At 33.7% G+C, this 17,372-nt stretch overlaps 2 protein-coding genes across 2 annotated transcripts; one reads left to right on the top strand and one right to left on the bottom strand.

The window, feature by feature from the left end:
- Positions 1-5,875: 5,875 nt before the first annotated feature.
- Positions 5,876-6,811, top strand: LOC107062992 (uncharacterized). The gene has a single exon (XM_015314335.1). It carries the CDS (start codon positions 5,876-5,878, stop codon positions 6,809-6,811), a length of 936 nt encoding a protein of 311 aa, XP_015169821.1.
- Positions 6,812-12,368: 5,557 nt separating this feature from the next.
- On the bottom strand, positions 12,369-14,324 carry LOC102600532 (NAC domain-containing protein 2). Its single transcript, NM_001318666.1, is given in 3 exon segments — positions 12,369-13,072; positions 13,320-13,594; positions 13,999-14,324. Coding segments are annotated over 3 exon segments (912 nt in total). The 5' UTR covers positions 14,177-14,324; the 3' UTR covers positions 12,369-12,613.
- Between the last annotated feature and the right edge of the window lie 3,048 nt (positions 14,325-17,372).

Raw genomic sequence — 17,372 nt, 5'->3', positions numbered from 1 at the left:
TAGTATTTTATATACGGAGGTCGTTGATAGTGTTCCTCGAGGGCTTGGCCTCCACATAGCCTTATCTTTTCTGTTATGAGATATGTATGTACAATTTATTTGTAGGAAGATATCTCTCGAGAGCTCAAAGGTTATTACGTTTAAGTTCAGAATGTTGTTCTTTAGGATTACTTCTCCCACTCTAATGTTATTTTCTTCTTTTCTAAGGGTGCCCTGTATTTGTTCCCTAATTGTTTTCCCATTTGGTAGCCAAACATCGTACCAGAAGGATGTCGACTTTCCATCTCCCAGAACCCATCCCATGCCTTTTCTGCATATATTCCAGCCTGATAGCATATATTTCCAGAGTTTGCTATGTGTACTATTGGCTTTGGTATCCTTATCTAATTTCATATTGCTGGAATACTTCCTTAGTAAAACTGAGGCCCATGGCAAATTTGGTTGTTGAAAGGCTCTCCAAGCTAATTTGGATAGGAGGGCTAAATTTTTTATTCTGATCTTTGGACTCCCAATCCCCCTTCATTTTTTTTTGGAGGTTACTACTTTCCATTTAACCATATGTAATTTCCTTTTCTCACTAGTGGATCCCCAGATGAAATTACGTTGTATTTGATCAATTTTTTTTGTGATAGTTCTTGGTAATTTTATCATTTGCATGATATGAGTGGGAATATTATTTAAACAGGCTTTCGCTAAGGTAGTGCGTCTTGCTAGATTAAGAAATTTTGTCTTCCATCCTGCTAGTTTCGATTGGAGGTTATCAATAATGAATTGGAAGTCGTTGTTTGAGCTTCTTTTGTGCATAATTGGGAAGCGTAAGTATTTTCCAAAATGATTGCCTTTTTTTATGTTCAGCTTCTTGGATATCATGTTGCTTGGAGAATATTAGTTTTGATTTGCTCGTGTTTACTACTTGTCTAGAGGATTCGCAGAAGTCTTCCATTATTTTCAGAATACACTTACATACATACATTAATACCATATAAAGTGTATAATTAATACTAATTACTTGCATTAGTTAATATATGTTTTAAAAAAATGTACCAAGCAGGGTACTAAATATTAGTAATACAAAATATTAGTAATACACAAAGCTGATACACACATTATTTTTTCTAATACACTCTATCAAACGACCCCTAAAAGTATGAGTTAATATCTTAAAAGGTCACTGAAGTATGAGAAATTATCTAACAAAGTCATTAAACTTTGTTTTGTATCAATAAAATCACTCAACTTAAAGCTTTTATCTTCAAAAATCACTCAACTATATTTATTATTAAAATAAATTAAACATGACAAAATAAAATACTTTTCATACCATGTAATCATAAATCCCACAAATAAATAAAATTTATACAATTTATTTATTATTATACCAACCCACCCTGAAACCCATATATCCGATTCATGCTCTTATTTTCATTATTTCCTCTAGCAAATTGTATAGCTGAAAAATTGAAATTGTTGGCAAGTTACAATTGTTAGTTCTGATTACAGAAATTAAATCATCACATAAAAAATAAAAAAAAAGAGAAATCAACTTCTTTATCTTTTTATGGTCAAATTATTCCCTTCATTGTACAAATTAATTTCTTAAAAAATATTCTCTAACTTCATTAAATTCATGTCCAATCTTTTACATATCAATAATATGAAAAATTAATATTAGTACAATTGAAGATACTTATCTGTGTAATGTCACGAGACTTGGAACAAGCTAAGTAATTATATAGTAGAAAATAAAAATGTAAAATTAACTAATACTCCCTCCATTTCAGCAAATCAAAAATATATATTTTTTAAAATACTACGTGCCATTATCATTAAATAATTACATAAATTATTAGTTGTCAAATTAAAATTTCCATACATAATTCGTAAAATAAATTTGTGTCGAGGACCTTGAAATCTGATGGACTAAACCACTGAAAGACCTCAACATCCAAGAATTCAAAAATGTCACTGATAAGATCAAACAGATAAGAAAAAAATAATTGAAGCCAATTTATGGGTGGGTCTGGTATAATAATAAATAGATTATATAAGGTTATTTATTTTTGGGGTTTATAATTACATGACATAAAAATAATCTTTATATTTTATCATGTCAAGTTTATTTTAATGATAAATGAAGTTGAGTGATTTTTTAAGATAAAAACTTTAAGTTGAGTGATTTTATTGATACAAAATAAAGTTCAATGACTTTACTAAATAATTTTCTATAGTTCAATGACCTTTTAAGATATTAACTCCTAAAAGTATATGTTTAGGTTTAAGTTCATAACATACTAAGCACGGTGAGGTATTACATAATGCCCTAGAGGTTGTTTTATAATTTTTCAGATGCTTTTAGTATGCCATGTTTCATGTTTCTCTCATATGAGCTTTGGTACTTAATGTTATTTTGTCTAATACCTTAAATACGAGTACAATTTCATATGTACTCACATTCTTTTTGTACATATGCATTGTAGGTATAATCAGGTAAAGTCGATTTGTTTGATCAAGCTATGGTATCAAAGTTAAAGACATCGAGAGTCGGTCCACCTCATCCAGATTCGGGGTGTGACAAGCACATTCTTGCTTTGTATAATTAAGTAAAGTCGATTCGTCTGATCAAGCTATGGCATCAAAGTTAAAGACATTGAGAGTCGATCCACCTCATCCAGATTCGGGGTTGACAAACACATTCTCACTTTAGTTTATTACTTAACCATGATTTAGTATGATTTGATATAAACGTCCAATACTCGTAAAATTAACCCAATTTCATCCATCACCTCAGATTATTATTTGATGCATTACACTAAATGGAAGTAATACATTGACAATGGCCACATGGTGTTTTATAATAACGATTGTGCTAATCATAACAATCTTAGTAGTAAGGAAAAAAGTATAAGTAATTATTCATCTAACTTTCTTTGGTTAGTAACTCGATGTACTGCCTGATCACCTCTTCCCAATCGTCAATGCTTGCACGACTGCTTTATCATCTCAGCTACTCTACGTTTCCTCTTTGATCGTCCATTACCAGTCCACGGGGAGCTCATGTACTTAGCTGGACGTCTAATGTCCCTAGAAACTTTAGCATCCTGCATCTTCACTAAATAGTTCAATTTTTCGTTAATATCAACCAACAATGTCTCCGCCTTTTCTGATTGAGCTTCCATTTTCTCTAATCTTTCCTCAACTTGTGCTAGACGTTCATCAACTTTAGCACCAGAACTCAATCCACAAGAGATCTTAGAACAAAACACACGAGCAACTATTAGTAACTTGAGAGGTTTATAAATTTTCAAATACCTTTAACTTTAAACACAGGAGATCTTAAAACAAAACAAACGAGACGATCATTTATACAAAACACGAGATCATTAGTAACTTCAGAGATTTATACTACGAGAATAAAATTACCTCATTCTCTTTGTGTCTAATAACATAGTTTTGCTCCTCTATAACCACCACCTCCTCTACAACATCCTCCTTTTGCACGTCCCAATCGTGTACTTCAACTGTTTGCTCCTCGTCACTCTCCTCCGGCCCAGAAGTAGTTTTGTAGGAAGTAGCTTCCATTGTCATCTCTTAGGTTCAAATTTCAATATAAAACGGAATTTTAGAAATGAATAAAAATACAAGGAAAAAGGTAGATTTCTAAGGGGAAGTTTGCTTCCAACAAAACTCGTGTTCAAGATTTAATTTCCATAAGCTTCCTTATTGTTGTGTACGACGCCACATAAGAAATTTGAAAAATGAAATGAATCAAACAGAACATTACAAATGAGAGGATCATTTTTCTTAATTTCAAATTGCAATTGAAAATGCGATATAAAAAGCATAAACTTTCATTGTTCACCTGCAGGGCCATGGGCGTTCTGACCATCATTTGCAACATAGGGATCGAAATAATTGATCAGATATTGAGAATTCGCCTCCAAGGTCCGCGTCTTTAAAGATATTTTCCGCATATAATCTTCCTGCGACATCAGATAAATTTAAGATAAAAATGCATACACCGCGTCTAGATGACTGGAAAAATGAATGACGTGTACACAAACAGGAATAACAGCTAAAAATGCATCATTTAAGTATATAGAAATGAGTTTAGAAAGCGTACATTACTTGTCGCAATATTATAGATCTCTTCCTCGAACTGCAGTGCAATGTTCTGAAGCCGCAATACTTCTTCTTGCTCAAAGACAGGTGTATGCCTGGTTAAGATTTCCGTCCTAAAAAACCATATCAACAAAATAAAATCAGCCTAAAGTATTTGACATTACGCTCTGCTGTGAAAGACTAAAACTTGTTTTCTCTTGACAGCATCAGTTATTATCCAATTAACGCGAGCAGCAACCAGTCATTTCTACAAATTCAGAACAAAATGTAAGGCGTTGAGAGAGTTAAAGTAGATTTTCCACTTGAATTAGTTCCTTGAGTGAAAACCAAAAAATGGAAATATCCAGGGCATACCCCTCAAGTTAAGAAAAAAAAATGTTGCTTGATTGAACGAACATTGGTTCCCTCTGAAATGAGGGATGTAAGGAAGTCACTATGAAGAAGTTCCGGGAGCTACAAACGAGGCTTTGAGGCTCATATTGGTCAGGGGTTGGAACAGGAATTGAACTCTATGAGATCGAATCTCCTGTTGTTCCTCAGTAGTTCAGTGGTAGAGCTATCAGTTGTTAACCGACTGGTCTTAAGTTCAAATACTACTTGAGGAGATATGATTGATTTTGAATTCTTGAAATTCAATTAACCAAACAACCAATGGGAATATGAATGGACCTAGCTTACAAGTTATCGGTTCGTGTTTTAGTGAACTGTAGCTTTTCCCCGTACCTTGTATTTGAAGTATAATATAAACATATCAATAATGCATATTAACTTGAAATCACTATAAGAATCCATAAACTTCAGATTATCAAACCGGCTTTAAATGCGAATACCTAATTCTGACAAAATTCCAAAGTTGACTTGTCAAACTTTTGCCTAAGTAGTAATCTTCAGAAAACAGATAAACCCCGTGAATTTTCTGGACATATTTTCTCGGAAAATAAGTTACTCGAAAATGATGGAAAATGACTTCTCTAAAGTAGTCTCCTCTCCACTCACCAACACCTCCGACCCGGGAAAATGACTTTCCTAAAGTAGTCTCCTCTCCACTCACCAACACCTCCGACCCCAACCCTTGACCATCCCACCCCTCGCCACCCCTGACTCACTCCCCACACCATCTCACAATAGTGTTTTCACACTCAATATTATTCATATTTTCTTACTTACCGGTTATCAAACACTAAAAAATAAGTAAGAAAGCATTCGACCACCAATTTTTTAATACTTTTTTCCATAATTCAACTCATAAAAACACATTTCATCGTAAAATTACAAAATTCAACTTGAAGCTGAATTCCATAATTTTCAACAATTTAAAACTAACAAAAGGTATTTTCACTCAAAATTACTCACAAAAAATCGAAAACAACTACTCCCTCCGTTTCAAAAAGATTGATCTGGTTTGACTTGGCACGAAGTTTAAGAAATTAAAGAAGACTTTTGAATCTTGTGGTCCTAAATTAAAGTTATGTCAAATGTACAAAATTGTCCTTAATCTTGTGGTCTTAAACATGCCACGTGGAAAGCAAAAAGTAAAATGCTAACCAAAAAAGGAAAGAAGTCTATTTTTTTGAAACTGACTAAAAAGGAAAGGAGGTCATTCTTTGTGAAACGGAGGGAGTAATTTACAAAAATCATTTTTCATTTTCAAAACAAAATTTACTTTTTCTTCAAATTACACAATGAAAGAAAATTACTCTCATTATCTCGTTTTGGTGTGCAGGGACCTTCCAAATGTTCTTGTTGTCACAATGGAATGAATGAGGACATCAACCACCTGTTTAGCTATGGTCAAATAGCGGAGAAAGTTTGGAAATTTTTTGAACATACTTTGGGACTGCTCTGGCCTAATTCTGATAGCATTCGTACTAAGCTTATGAGATGGTGGCGTATTAAATCCACCAACAAAGTGCTTGAATTGACCACTCAATGCCTTCCTTCTGTGATTTGCTGGGAATTATGGAAACATAGATGCACTTATAAATATGAAGGCACCAAAATTTACTCTGGCAACATTATTCATCAAGCTACATACCACATCCATTTGATCCTCACTTCCCAGTTCCCTTCCCTAAAGCTTCCCACAAAATTTCGAAGCATTTGTCGGATGATGGAGAATATCAAGCCGAAGATAGATATCACCCCCGTCTTGTGGAGTAAGCCTAATTACGGAGAATACAAGCTTAATGTTGACGGTTGCTCTAAGGGCAATCCAGGAAGTGCCGGCGGTGGAGGTATTTTGAGGAATCATATGGGTCATATGATCATGGCTTTCACAGCATATTTTGGTCACTCTTCTAACAACTTGGCCGAGGCACGGGCTATCAAGATTGGATTGAAATGGTGTATTGATCACGGTTTCAATGTTCTTACTATAGAATCTGATTCCTTGACTGTGATTAACATGATCAACCAAGCTACTACTACAACATGGAGCATTAAGGAGGAGATTAACGACATCCATAATATGACTTCAAAGGGAAATTTTCAGTTCATTCATATTTTCAGGGAAGGGAATAACACTGCTGATCTCTTGGCCAACTATGCGGAGCTTGACAGGAAAAATGACTTCTTCACAGAAACTTTTCACTTACCAAGGAAGATTGTAGCCACTATGAAGAATGATGAAGAAGCTCGTCCCAACTTTAGAATCAGATTAAGGAAAAACACTTTTATCTTCGACCCTGGTTGAGCTCTTCTTGAATGGTACTAGGTATTCTATACTAGACTTTTTGGAAACCTCACTGTACTAGGAACAATCTTCCTCTTTTGCTTTATTTTTGGAAGCTAAAATTGTAAGAATGGCTTACCATTCTAGCTACTCTTGTATGAGGTAAGGTTTGGTCCTCCTCTGTAACCTTTTGCTTTGAAATAGAATCTACATTGTTGTTAAAAAAAAAAAAAAAAAAAAAAGAAAATTACTTGTTTTTCAATAAAAAATAATTTTCTAAAAAAAACAATTTTTTTCAAAAAATAAGCTTTACATTGTGTCGACATTTCTTTGACGACCACCAGATGGAATTAGATTCCACCAATAACCAGACTCTATGGCTACGGCAACAGCTCCGGCGACATCTCCGGCGGTGGCGGTACCTTCAACCCATTTAGCCTGAAACCGAGCCCGAGCACGAGAACGAGCTAGAGATCTTCGATTATTCAAATTCATCTAAATACTGATTTGATTTACAGATCGAAAATCAGATTTATACGTTCCGATCAAAGAAAAATCAAAACATTTTCCAAAAAGAATACAGAGAACAAGCGCATACATCTCAAAACAAAATAATCTTTTTATAACTCACTAGAGTTATGCGGTATTAATAATAAATTTAGTTACGAGAAATTGTGTATTATTTTGTGTGAGAATTGATCAGAGTTTAGTTATTCATGCATGGCTTATTTTATCTTTTATTTTTATAAATATAAAATAAGTAAAACTTATCTAAATACGTAACTTATTTTTATCATACTTTTTAAAAATTCCATACCATTGGAAAAAATTATAAAAAATCTCATTTTCTTCTCTCTCCTATTTTTGGATACATCACTCATGTATCGGGACGAGATATATCGGGGTCGGTGTACCTTGTATCAATAAAGGTAATGTATCGAAACGCGATGTATCAGGATGCGATGTATCAAAACATTGAGCGACGTATGAGACACGATGTATTAGAACATTGAGCGATGCATCAGGATAGGTATGCCTTGTATCAACAAAGGTAATGTATCGAGACGCGATGTATCATGACGTTCAATGATGTGTCTGAAATCCTTTAATTTTAAGGATTTTTTGTAATTTGAAAAAGAATAGAAATATGACGTAATTAGCTCTTAACACTATGAAATTTGTGTAAATTTTACATAAATAATACACAATTTTTTCGTTATTGTTGCTGTTTCAAATTTCAAATCAAATATTTATAATTCAATTCGTAATCATTTCATATAGTACGAATAATTTCTTCATGTTGAATATGAAGAAAGAGAGATTGAGATGGTTTAATTTGGACATATGAACATGAAATATTTAAATGCCCCAGCAGGAGGTGTAAGAGGTTGTATATAGTAGGTATGAGGAAAGGCAAAGTGGATCGAAGAAGTATTGGCAAGAGGTAATTAGACATGATATTATGCAACTTTAACTTTCCGGTGACATAACATTAGATATGAAGATATAGAAAGCACGATTTGAAATATAAAATCAATAGATAGTTGATTTTTAACTCGCTTTTCTACAAATTTAGGCATGGTGGAAGCTTGGGCACCCTATTTATGTTGTGCATGTATGTTGTAAATACATGTATTTTCTTTTTAGTTACCACATTATTTCATTTTTATTATTATTATTTCTTTTCTCTACTCCCATGTACCACTTTCCTTATTAATTGACTTTTTTCTTTATTGTCGTATTTAAATATTTTGATTTGTTGCACTTGAACGGAAAGTTTATTAAGAAACAAACTCTTCACCTTCGGGGTAAATTTGTCTATACTCTATTCTCTTCCGACACCCGTCCTAAAAAACAACCTCTCCACCTCCACCATGTAGGGGTAAATTTGTTTATACTCTATTCTCTTTGGACACTCGTCTTCAAATTACACTGAATATATTGTTCGTAACCAACTACGCTATGTTAACCCGTCAAAAGTTACCAAGTTATACATTTCTACTCCTCAAGAACAGTTGTCATCATCTCACTGTTAAATGTGTCAATTGTCAGGACAAGTGTCAATGGAAATTCCACCATTAATACTCTCAAACATGCTCATCCTCAATTCCAATTCCCCTTTTTTCATCTCACCCTTCAATCCCATGCATTGTTCTTGTACATAGTAATTCGCCATGGAATCTGCAGGAGCAAATGCAGAAGAAAATCAAAGCTCTGTTTCTGCTCACCACATGTATGATGAAATGCCAAGCTCAAATTCCACTAACAAAAGTGTTCCTGCTGCTGAAAGGAGTGACAGTACAGTTTTGGGTTTGCAGAATGCAGCAAATTTTTCTGGGGTTCGGAAGAGGAAACGAGGCGAGTATGTTGCTGAAAAATGGGACCCGATTACGAAAAAACGGGTTTGGTTGGGTATATTCAACACTGCTGAAGAAGCTTCCGAGGCTTATTTAGCTAAGCAATGTGAATTTGCTACTGCCCACCACATGCTTGATGAAATGCCAAGCTCAAATTCGACTAACAAAACTGCTGATGCTGCTGCCGCTACCACTGCCACTGCTGCTGATCATGGGAAAAATCCCTTTATTCAGGAGATATCTTTCCTTCACAAAAGCACCTTACTTGGAGCTGAATGGCATAACATGGGGAAATTGAGAAAAAAAACTTTCAAGAAAAAGCAGGTATGCAAAGGTTTTAACTCTAACATGCATGCATCTAAGAAACCAATAAACGTCATGAATCTAGAATCTTGTAAAGAAACATCATGTTCATTGTCTAAATCATCTGATAGGTGTAATACTATGAAAAGAAATCCTAAAGCTAAGTCAGGCTTACTTGGAATCCGAAAGCAAAAGAATGGGAGATATAGTGCTGAAATTAGAGATCCAATTAAGCATAAGCAAGTATGGTTAGGTACTTTTAACACTATTGAAGAGGCTTCACAAGCTTATTTATCCAAGAAGTCTGAGTTTGATATGTTAACTCAGGGATATAAGAAGGATAAACCAAAGAATTGTGATCAAACTAAACCTGAATCATCTGTTGGGGCATCATTGTCTAGTGGGGGTAGAAATAAAAAAATGGATTCTCCCAAAACAACGCGTTTCGTTGGGGTTCGCAAGAACCAGTGGGGGAAATATACATCTGAGATTGTAAACCCCATTAGTAAGAAAAAGATTTGGTTGGGGACTTTTGGCACGTATGAAGAGGCTTCCCTAGCTTATCAATCTAAGAAGCTCGAGTTTCGGGAAATAGTCAAGCCAAAGAAGAAATGTAGTAAGAAAATTCATTTAAATGCTAGGGAGAAACAAGTTGGGAAAGAGAAAATAACTGTAAATTGTGAAGGATTTCAGCCTGAATCAGTTGCTGGAGAAACTTTCCATGCTAATCTGTATATGAAATTCGACGTTCAGAGATCAAAAGAGGCCGAGTTGCAAAGCAATATGCCGGTTGATTTTAGTACAGGGGAGAAGCAAGCTGGGAAAGAGAAATTAGTTGTAAATTGTGAAGGATTTCAGTCCGAATCAGCTGCTGAAGAAACTTTCCATGCTAATCAGTATATGAAATTCGATGTTTCAGAGATCAAAAGAGGCCGAGTTGCAAAACAATATGCCGGTTGATTTTAGTACAGGGGAGAAGCAAGTTGGGAAAGAGAAATTAGTTGTAAATTGTGTAGGACTTCAGTCTGAATCAGCTGCTGAAGAAACTTGCCATGCTAATCAGTACATGAAATTCGATGTTCAGAGATCAAAGGAGTCCGAGTTGCAAAGCAAAACGCCGGTTGATTTTAGTACAGGGGAGAAGCAAGTTGGGAAAGAGAAATTAGTTGTAAATTGTGTAGGACTTCAGTCTGAATCAGCTGCTGAAGAAACTTGCCATGCTAATCAGTACATGAAATTCGATGTTCAGAGATCAAAGGAGTCCGAGTTGCAAAGCAAAACGCCGGTTGATTTTAGTACATGGGAGAAGCAAGGAAATCAAGAAGACGCAGATTCGTCAATGGGAAAATGGGTCCAACTTCCAGATGGCAGGGAAGTCAATTTTTCGCTGGAACTGGGTGTACCAATCATTGATAAGTATGGATCTCTTTTAGGTGAGTTCTGCGGTTTGGACAATCTCTGGATATATGATGAGAGTATATATTAAACGGAAAATGACAATGAATAGTTTGAAAAATGCAAGAAGAATTTTTGGGTAGGACTCTGTAGATAGTAGTAATATGTAAGCTTCTTGCAACTTTTGGTTTTCGTCATAATGATAATGACTATGTGCATATTAGTAAATCTGTGTTTGTTTGGAAGTTTCTTTTAGTGTGCTAATTAATTATTCTCATCTTGATGCCTTTGTGGACATTATGAAAATTGGACGTTGAAAAGTTCATCATGTCTACTTCCTTTCGACCCTAGCGCTTTATTTCATCGTTGTTACTACTTTCATTTCCGTATTTTCCTTTTCAAACTGCTTTGAGATGCATTACTTGAGCCGTGGGTCTATTGGAAACAGCCTCTCTATCCCTACGAGGTAGGGGTAAGGTCTACGTACTACATTGGGTATGTTTTTGTTGTTGTTTACTTCATTTCGACTACAGAAAATGGTATAACGAGTGCGGACAAAGACATATCTCATACATAGTTTCAGTCCCTACACAAAGTGTTACGACTTGTTTTGCAAGGTAGTCATACATACCAAGTTGCATATTAATTATGTCCTTCAATGTGAAAAAAGAGATGGGAAAAACAGTGTGAAACTGGATCAAAGACCCCAAAGGAATCCAAATTGTTCAAAGAGGCCCGTGACTGAAACTCAAAACTCCACTTCCCCAGTTGAGGAGGAGGACATCCTGGTTTAAAAGATTATACTGCACAGATTCGGAAGGAAAGAGGGACAGAATCAACAGGAGAGACAATAACCAGCAACTTGATTACAGTTTACAGGTTAGTGTTTGGATCGTCTCGAGACTAGGATGATATTGCAATGATGTAATGTTCAACATATGGAGGCGATTGACACTTAATTAAAGGACACACATAGAGAAATTCCAGGTACATACCGGCTTGCAGTCCATTTGGAGGTGCGTTGACAGTTAACGAGGAGTCAGCACTCAGCAGTATGTAGCGGAAGCCGGAAAGGATAAGTGTCTGCTAACATATGATGATGAAATGAGGAGCGACCACACTCCTCACGTAAGGAATTTCTTTTCGTTCCTTACTCTTTTTCATTTTATATCAAGGACCATGCAAAGTTCTTATATGAGGTAATCGAAATCTTACTAACTGCTAGGTTAAAGATGTTTTGCTTTGTTATTTGTTACATTCGTCTATTTTGTATGTAGAAAAGAGTCTTCGTCACTGTTTAGTGTTAACAACTCAACTTGGTGATTTCTTAGGCTTTTTCCCTATTGTTTTCACCAAGTCGACAACGATTTAGACTGTCTTATTGTGGATCTTACAATAGAAAGTTTTAGCTCTCATGCCTACATGAATCAGACACATCGATAAATTTGCTCCTGGGCCCTGAGCCCTTAAATATGCTATTTTCTATTGGAACCAGTGTAGAAGAGTCATAATCACAGAGATTTGAAGAATGATAACTTGATATTAACAAATTTTCATTTGTTTTACATGTTCCTTACAATAATAACATTAATAAGCCCTTCTATATGACTCTTTGGCTATGCTTATCAAGGCTCATTACAGGCCACCAAATTTGACTTGCATTTTGTACTTTTCTAAACTAATTAATAAAAAGTTGACCTACACCACCAAAGAACAAAGAAAATGTCATGGATCACAATCAATTTAGATCCAATGAATTTATACAATTTTAGTAAGGTTTTTGCATGTAAAAGAACATGTCTTGGAAATTGTTGAACTGGTCAAAGTTGCAAATTTGCTGCTGCATTTGGGTTTCAAATGGTTCATTTAGTAAACCATCCAAATAATTTAGCTGAAAATCAAGGGTGTTTCTGTGGTCTTCGTCCCATTTGGGCGCGCTCTGAACCTCCTTGTCACATGGCGACAAGACATGCTCTGAGCCAGAGCTCGAGTTTGTGGTGTGCATTCTAGTCATTGACTCCGATGATTCGAAATGGAAGTAGTCGTTTGTCGGTGTCGGTGTCGATCGGGGCCGTGGTGGCATCTGTGCTAATTGTGTGGGCAATATTTTTGGTTTTATTTCTTCATCAAATTCTCCAAAGCTTGCAGTTTCCTTGTTGTCCACATTGTAATGCTTCTCAAGTGTGCCTTTCTTGTTGTAAATTCGACACAATACCCAATCATCAAGCTGCAATATATGTCAAATCACATAATCAATAAACAATTTACAAATTGTATTTTGCACTCATAATTTACAGAGATGTAAACCTTTCACTAAGCTAGGATAGAGGGAGCAAATGTGATCTCCAATAACTTTTGTCACACAAATATTTATGAATATTTGATTGTGTACTATATTACTATGCTATATACTATATTAACTTAAATTCTGAATCCGTCTCTAGAGAGATAATTAAAGATGAAAAAGGACTTACCCTCAAGTTATTGTTCTTGCCAGCAGAGCGGTCCACATTGGCGAGCCTGTACTCGTGCATAATCCAATTGGTTTTTATTCCTCTAGGTGCTTTTCCAGCATAGAACACAAGTGCCTTCTTTATCCCTAACGTTTTGGGTTTTCCCACCGGTTTATCTGCTCCGGTTGCCTTCCAATAACCGGTTCCTGCTGCTCGGTTCGGTCGTGAACCGTTCGGATATTTTCTATCCCTTGGTGAGAAAAAATACCACTCCTTTTCACCGTACAAAGCCTTTTCTGCACTTGCCAATAATAAAGAAAGTTTAGAAAAAAGAAAAACAGTAGAAATAGGCAAAAATTAGCTTTCATAGATTTTGAAGTTATAATTTATTTTGAATAAAAATTATTTTTTGAGTGGAAATCTCAAAATTCCAAAACTTGTTAACTTAGCTCGTAAATTTAAGTTTTTGAAGTTGTGATTTTTGAGATATGAAGTTGTGTTATACATGCGACTTAGTTGTAAATTTTTTATGAAGTTTTGTAAGTGAGTTTCAAAAACTGATCTGAATCTGAGCAGTTTTTGGAAACTTGAAAATATGTGAAATCAAATTTTCAATTTTAAAATCTGATCTAAAATTTATGTTCATTGATTTTTTAAACCTAGAATTGTAAGTATGAAAGTTTGGAAGAGTCAAAATTACCAGGCAACTGCCATGGATCAAACTTGTAAAGATCAATTTCAGTTATAATTGATGCTGCAATCGGCTGTCCAGCACATTTCCTGCAGAGATAATGCTGCACCAATTCGTCGTCTGTCGGATGGAATCTGAATCCCGCCGGTAACTCCAATTGCTGATTTCCGGTTGCTCCTTTGTTCATTTCCTTCAAATTCTCACTCTTCGTAACTTCCCTTTCCCTTTTGATTCGATTCGATAAATCTCCCTCTTAATTTCCTCTGTTTATCTTCCTCTGTTTGTTGCTGTTTCTGCTGCTGCTGCTGCTGCTTTGTTAGTTTCAGTTGTTTGACAAAAAAATGATTATGGGTGTGAAGTGTATATATAGAGAAAAAATGGGGGGCAAATTGCACGTGATGGGTTGAAACTAGTCGTAGGTATAATAATATAAAATAAAACGTGCTGTAGAGTTTGACAGCAGAAACCAGGCAATAACAGGACCACCGTTATTATGTCGACAATTAAATATTACTCCCTCTATTTCAATTTATGTGACACTTTTCGTTTTTTGAGAGTCAAACAATTTAAGTTTGATCGGAAATTTGAGCATGAAATCTTCAATTTTTTTGAAATGAAATTTATATATTTGTAAACTACGTAAAAATTACTATAAGTCACAATAATTGATAATTCAAAATGTTTAAAAGATCTATGAAAAATTTACTGTCAAAAATAGACTTGTTTGAATCTCAAAATTCGAAAAGTGCCACATAAAATGGGACGGAGGGAGTAATATAAAGTATAATAACTAATTCATTAAAATTCAAGTATTGAGACTTTTTGGTAAGTTATTTTTATAATCACATACCCCATTGATTTCACAAGAATGACTTAGTTTGATTTGTTATGGAGTTAAAAAAATAAAAATTAAATTAAAGTTGTATCAAATGCATCAAAATAATAGTTAATCTTGTGACATTAAACATGTTAGTTGTCACGTGAAAAACTGAAATTAAAATATTGTCAAAAAAGGAAAATGGTCATTTTAAAGCAGACTAAAAAGAAAAGCAATTATTCTTTTTTAAATGGAGTGACTATTAAATTAAATCTAGACCAACTTTGTTCATGTAGTGTAGTCAAGAATATCCACGTATAAAAGATGAAGATAGTAGACATGAGTATGCTCTGATAGATGTGTGGGTATACTATGAGAGATATGCTTAGTAACGAAGTTTTACAAGTTGGGAATAGCTTCTGTAACAAAAAAGAGGAGGAAAGACAGACTGAAATAGTTTGAACATGTAAAAAGAGATAGAAAAACGTGTTAGAGCTGACATAGTTTCTGTTTGTTGAAGACATGACCCTTGTTAGGATAAAGATTCGGAAATTAAAAATTAAGACTAAAAAGGTTAATAATATTTTTACTTAATTTAAGAATCTAACGAAAATTATAATATATTAATATTATTATTATTATTATCATTTATATCTAGTCAAATGAGATCACATAATTTTATTTTTTAAAAATAAGAATTTTATTTTATGAGCATTAAGTGGGGTGGGGGTAAGGGGGAGTACTTTTAAGAAAAAAGTTGCTTGGTGATCAAGAGTCTAAGCAAGTGGGTGTGTGGGGGCCACTTTGTTTTTAGATTGACCGCAGCCATAGACTCAATAGAAGAGTAATATCCAATGAGAGTACAAACACGTGTAAAGATGTCCCCCACGTGTGCCTATGATTTTGTCACTGCTCTCGTCACTTGCCAGGGACCACTTATAATATCTCCGTCCCAATTAATATTAATTTTTTAAAAATATTTTCTTATTTTAATTGGTACTAAAAAAATTATCTAATTTATACTTCTCATATTATTTATTCTTTTAATGATAATTTATTATAATCATATTAATATTATGATATGTTTTAACAGAGACGAATCTATCATATTTAGTATATGATTGGGAAAAAAAAGAAAAAATATATTTTAATTATTATAGCAAAAATATTTTTTACTATTGACTTTAGTAACATTTACAAAAAATGCTAGAATGTAATTGTCACTAGTAAAATTGCCTCTAAAAAAGTATATTCAGCTATAACTAAGTTATTATCGTTAATTAATTTGTCGCTAAAAATTGTTTTAATATAGTGTAGTGAGAATTGATCACCAAACTTCTAAATAAATAATTTAACAACCAATCAAATACACTATTTAATATTATTTATAGCGTGAATATCAATAAATAATGTTATACAAATTTTAAGATATATACATAAAAACTTTAAGGAAGTCGGCTGTTAAAGTAATATAATAATAATAACTATCCAATAAATGAAAAAGAAAAAAGGATTCAATAGCGGTCAGGTCAGGACAAAGAAGACCACTCGTGTGCTGCCTACCAAACCCACAATTGTCAAAAGGATATTCTTAGAATAATAATACACCTTTCATTTCAATTTACGTGATGTTATTTGATTCGATACAAGATTTAAAAAAGATTTGTTTCTTCAAATTTTGTGATTTAAAATTAGTCATAAATATTGTGTGATTATCTTTTTAAAGTAAAATGAATATTTTAAAGTTCAATTATTACATTTAGAAATATGTAACTAAATAAAAAGTCGAGTTATATAAATTAGGACGGAGGAAGTAATACTCCTTCCATCTGAATTTATTAGATATTGTTTGACTTGACCTAAAATTTAAAAAAAAAAAGAGATTTTTGAAATTTGTGAGATAAAACAGCAAGTCATAAATATTTGTATAGTTATAAATCATTTAAAGTACGATAAACATTTTGAAGTTAAACTAACTAAAAAATATGTTTTTATATTTTAGACCGATTAAAAAAAAAAGTTATATAAATTAGGACAAGGGAGTACTTAACTAGTTTGTTCATAGCTCCAAATTTTAACTAGTGGAGTAGATGACTAGTTAGTTCTTTTTACTTCAAGCTTTTACTCCCTTTCATTTTTGAATATTCTTCAAAGTTATCGACTATTTACGAAACATTCAAAACATATGATTATTCATCATTAGAATTAAAATGTAAATATTCGATGTCGTGAATTATACATATATGAAGGTGTCGGCCAATTAGTGACTTACGAAAAATATCTACGCTAGTATAAAATTTCGAGTCATCAAAGTCTTGATTCTCGATTGCAGAAAACTTGAATCCACGTGTGATTAGGGGTGAAGCTAAAACATTCCATTCGAGTTTTGAATAAATTTAGAAGCTTTTGCTTGAACTCACCGATCTAATTCTCTGAACAATCAAAAATTTATACTTCTATCGAATCCTATCCTCCTTATCTCCAGATTGAACTTGTGTAGGTAGATGTTATATTTTTACAAAAACTATTAAACATGTAATAATATTTAACTGCAAACTCAATAACT

The sequence above is a fragment of the Solanum tuberosum genome, unplaced genomic scaffold (assembly GCF_000226075.1).
Source record: "Solanum tuberosum cultivar DM 1-3 516 R44 unplaced genomic scaffold, SolTub_3.0 scf00296, whole genome shotgun sequence".
NCBI lineage: Eukaryota > Viridiplantae > Streptophyta > Magnoliopsida > Solanales > Solanaceae > Solanum > Solanum tuberosum.
This window is presented reverse-complemented; position numbering and strand designations above follow the sequence as displayed.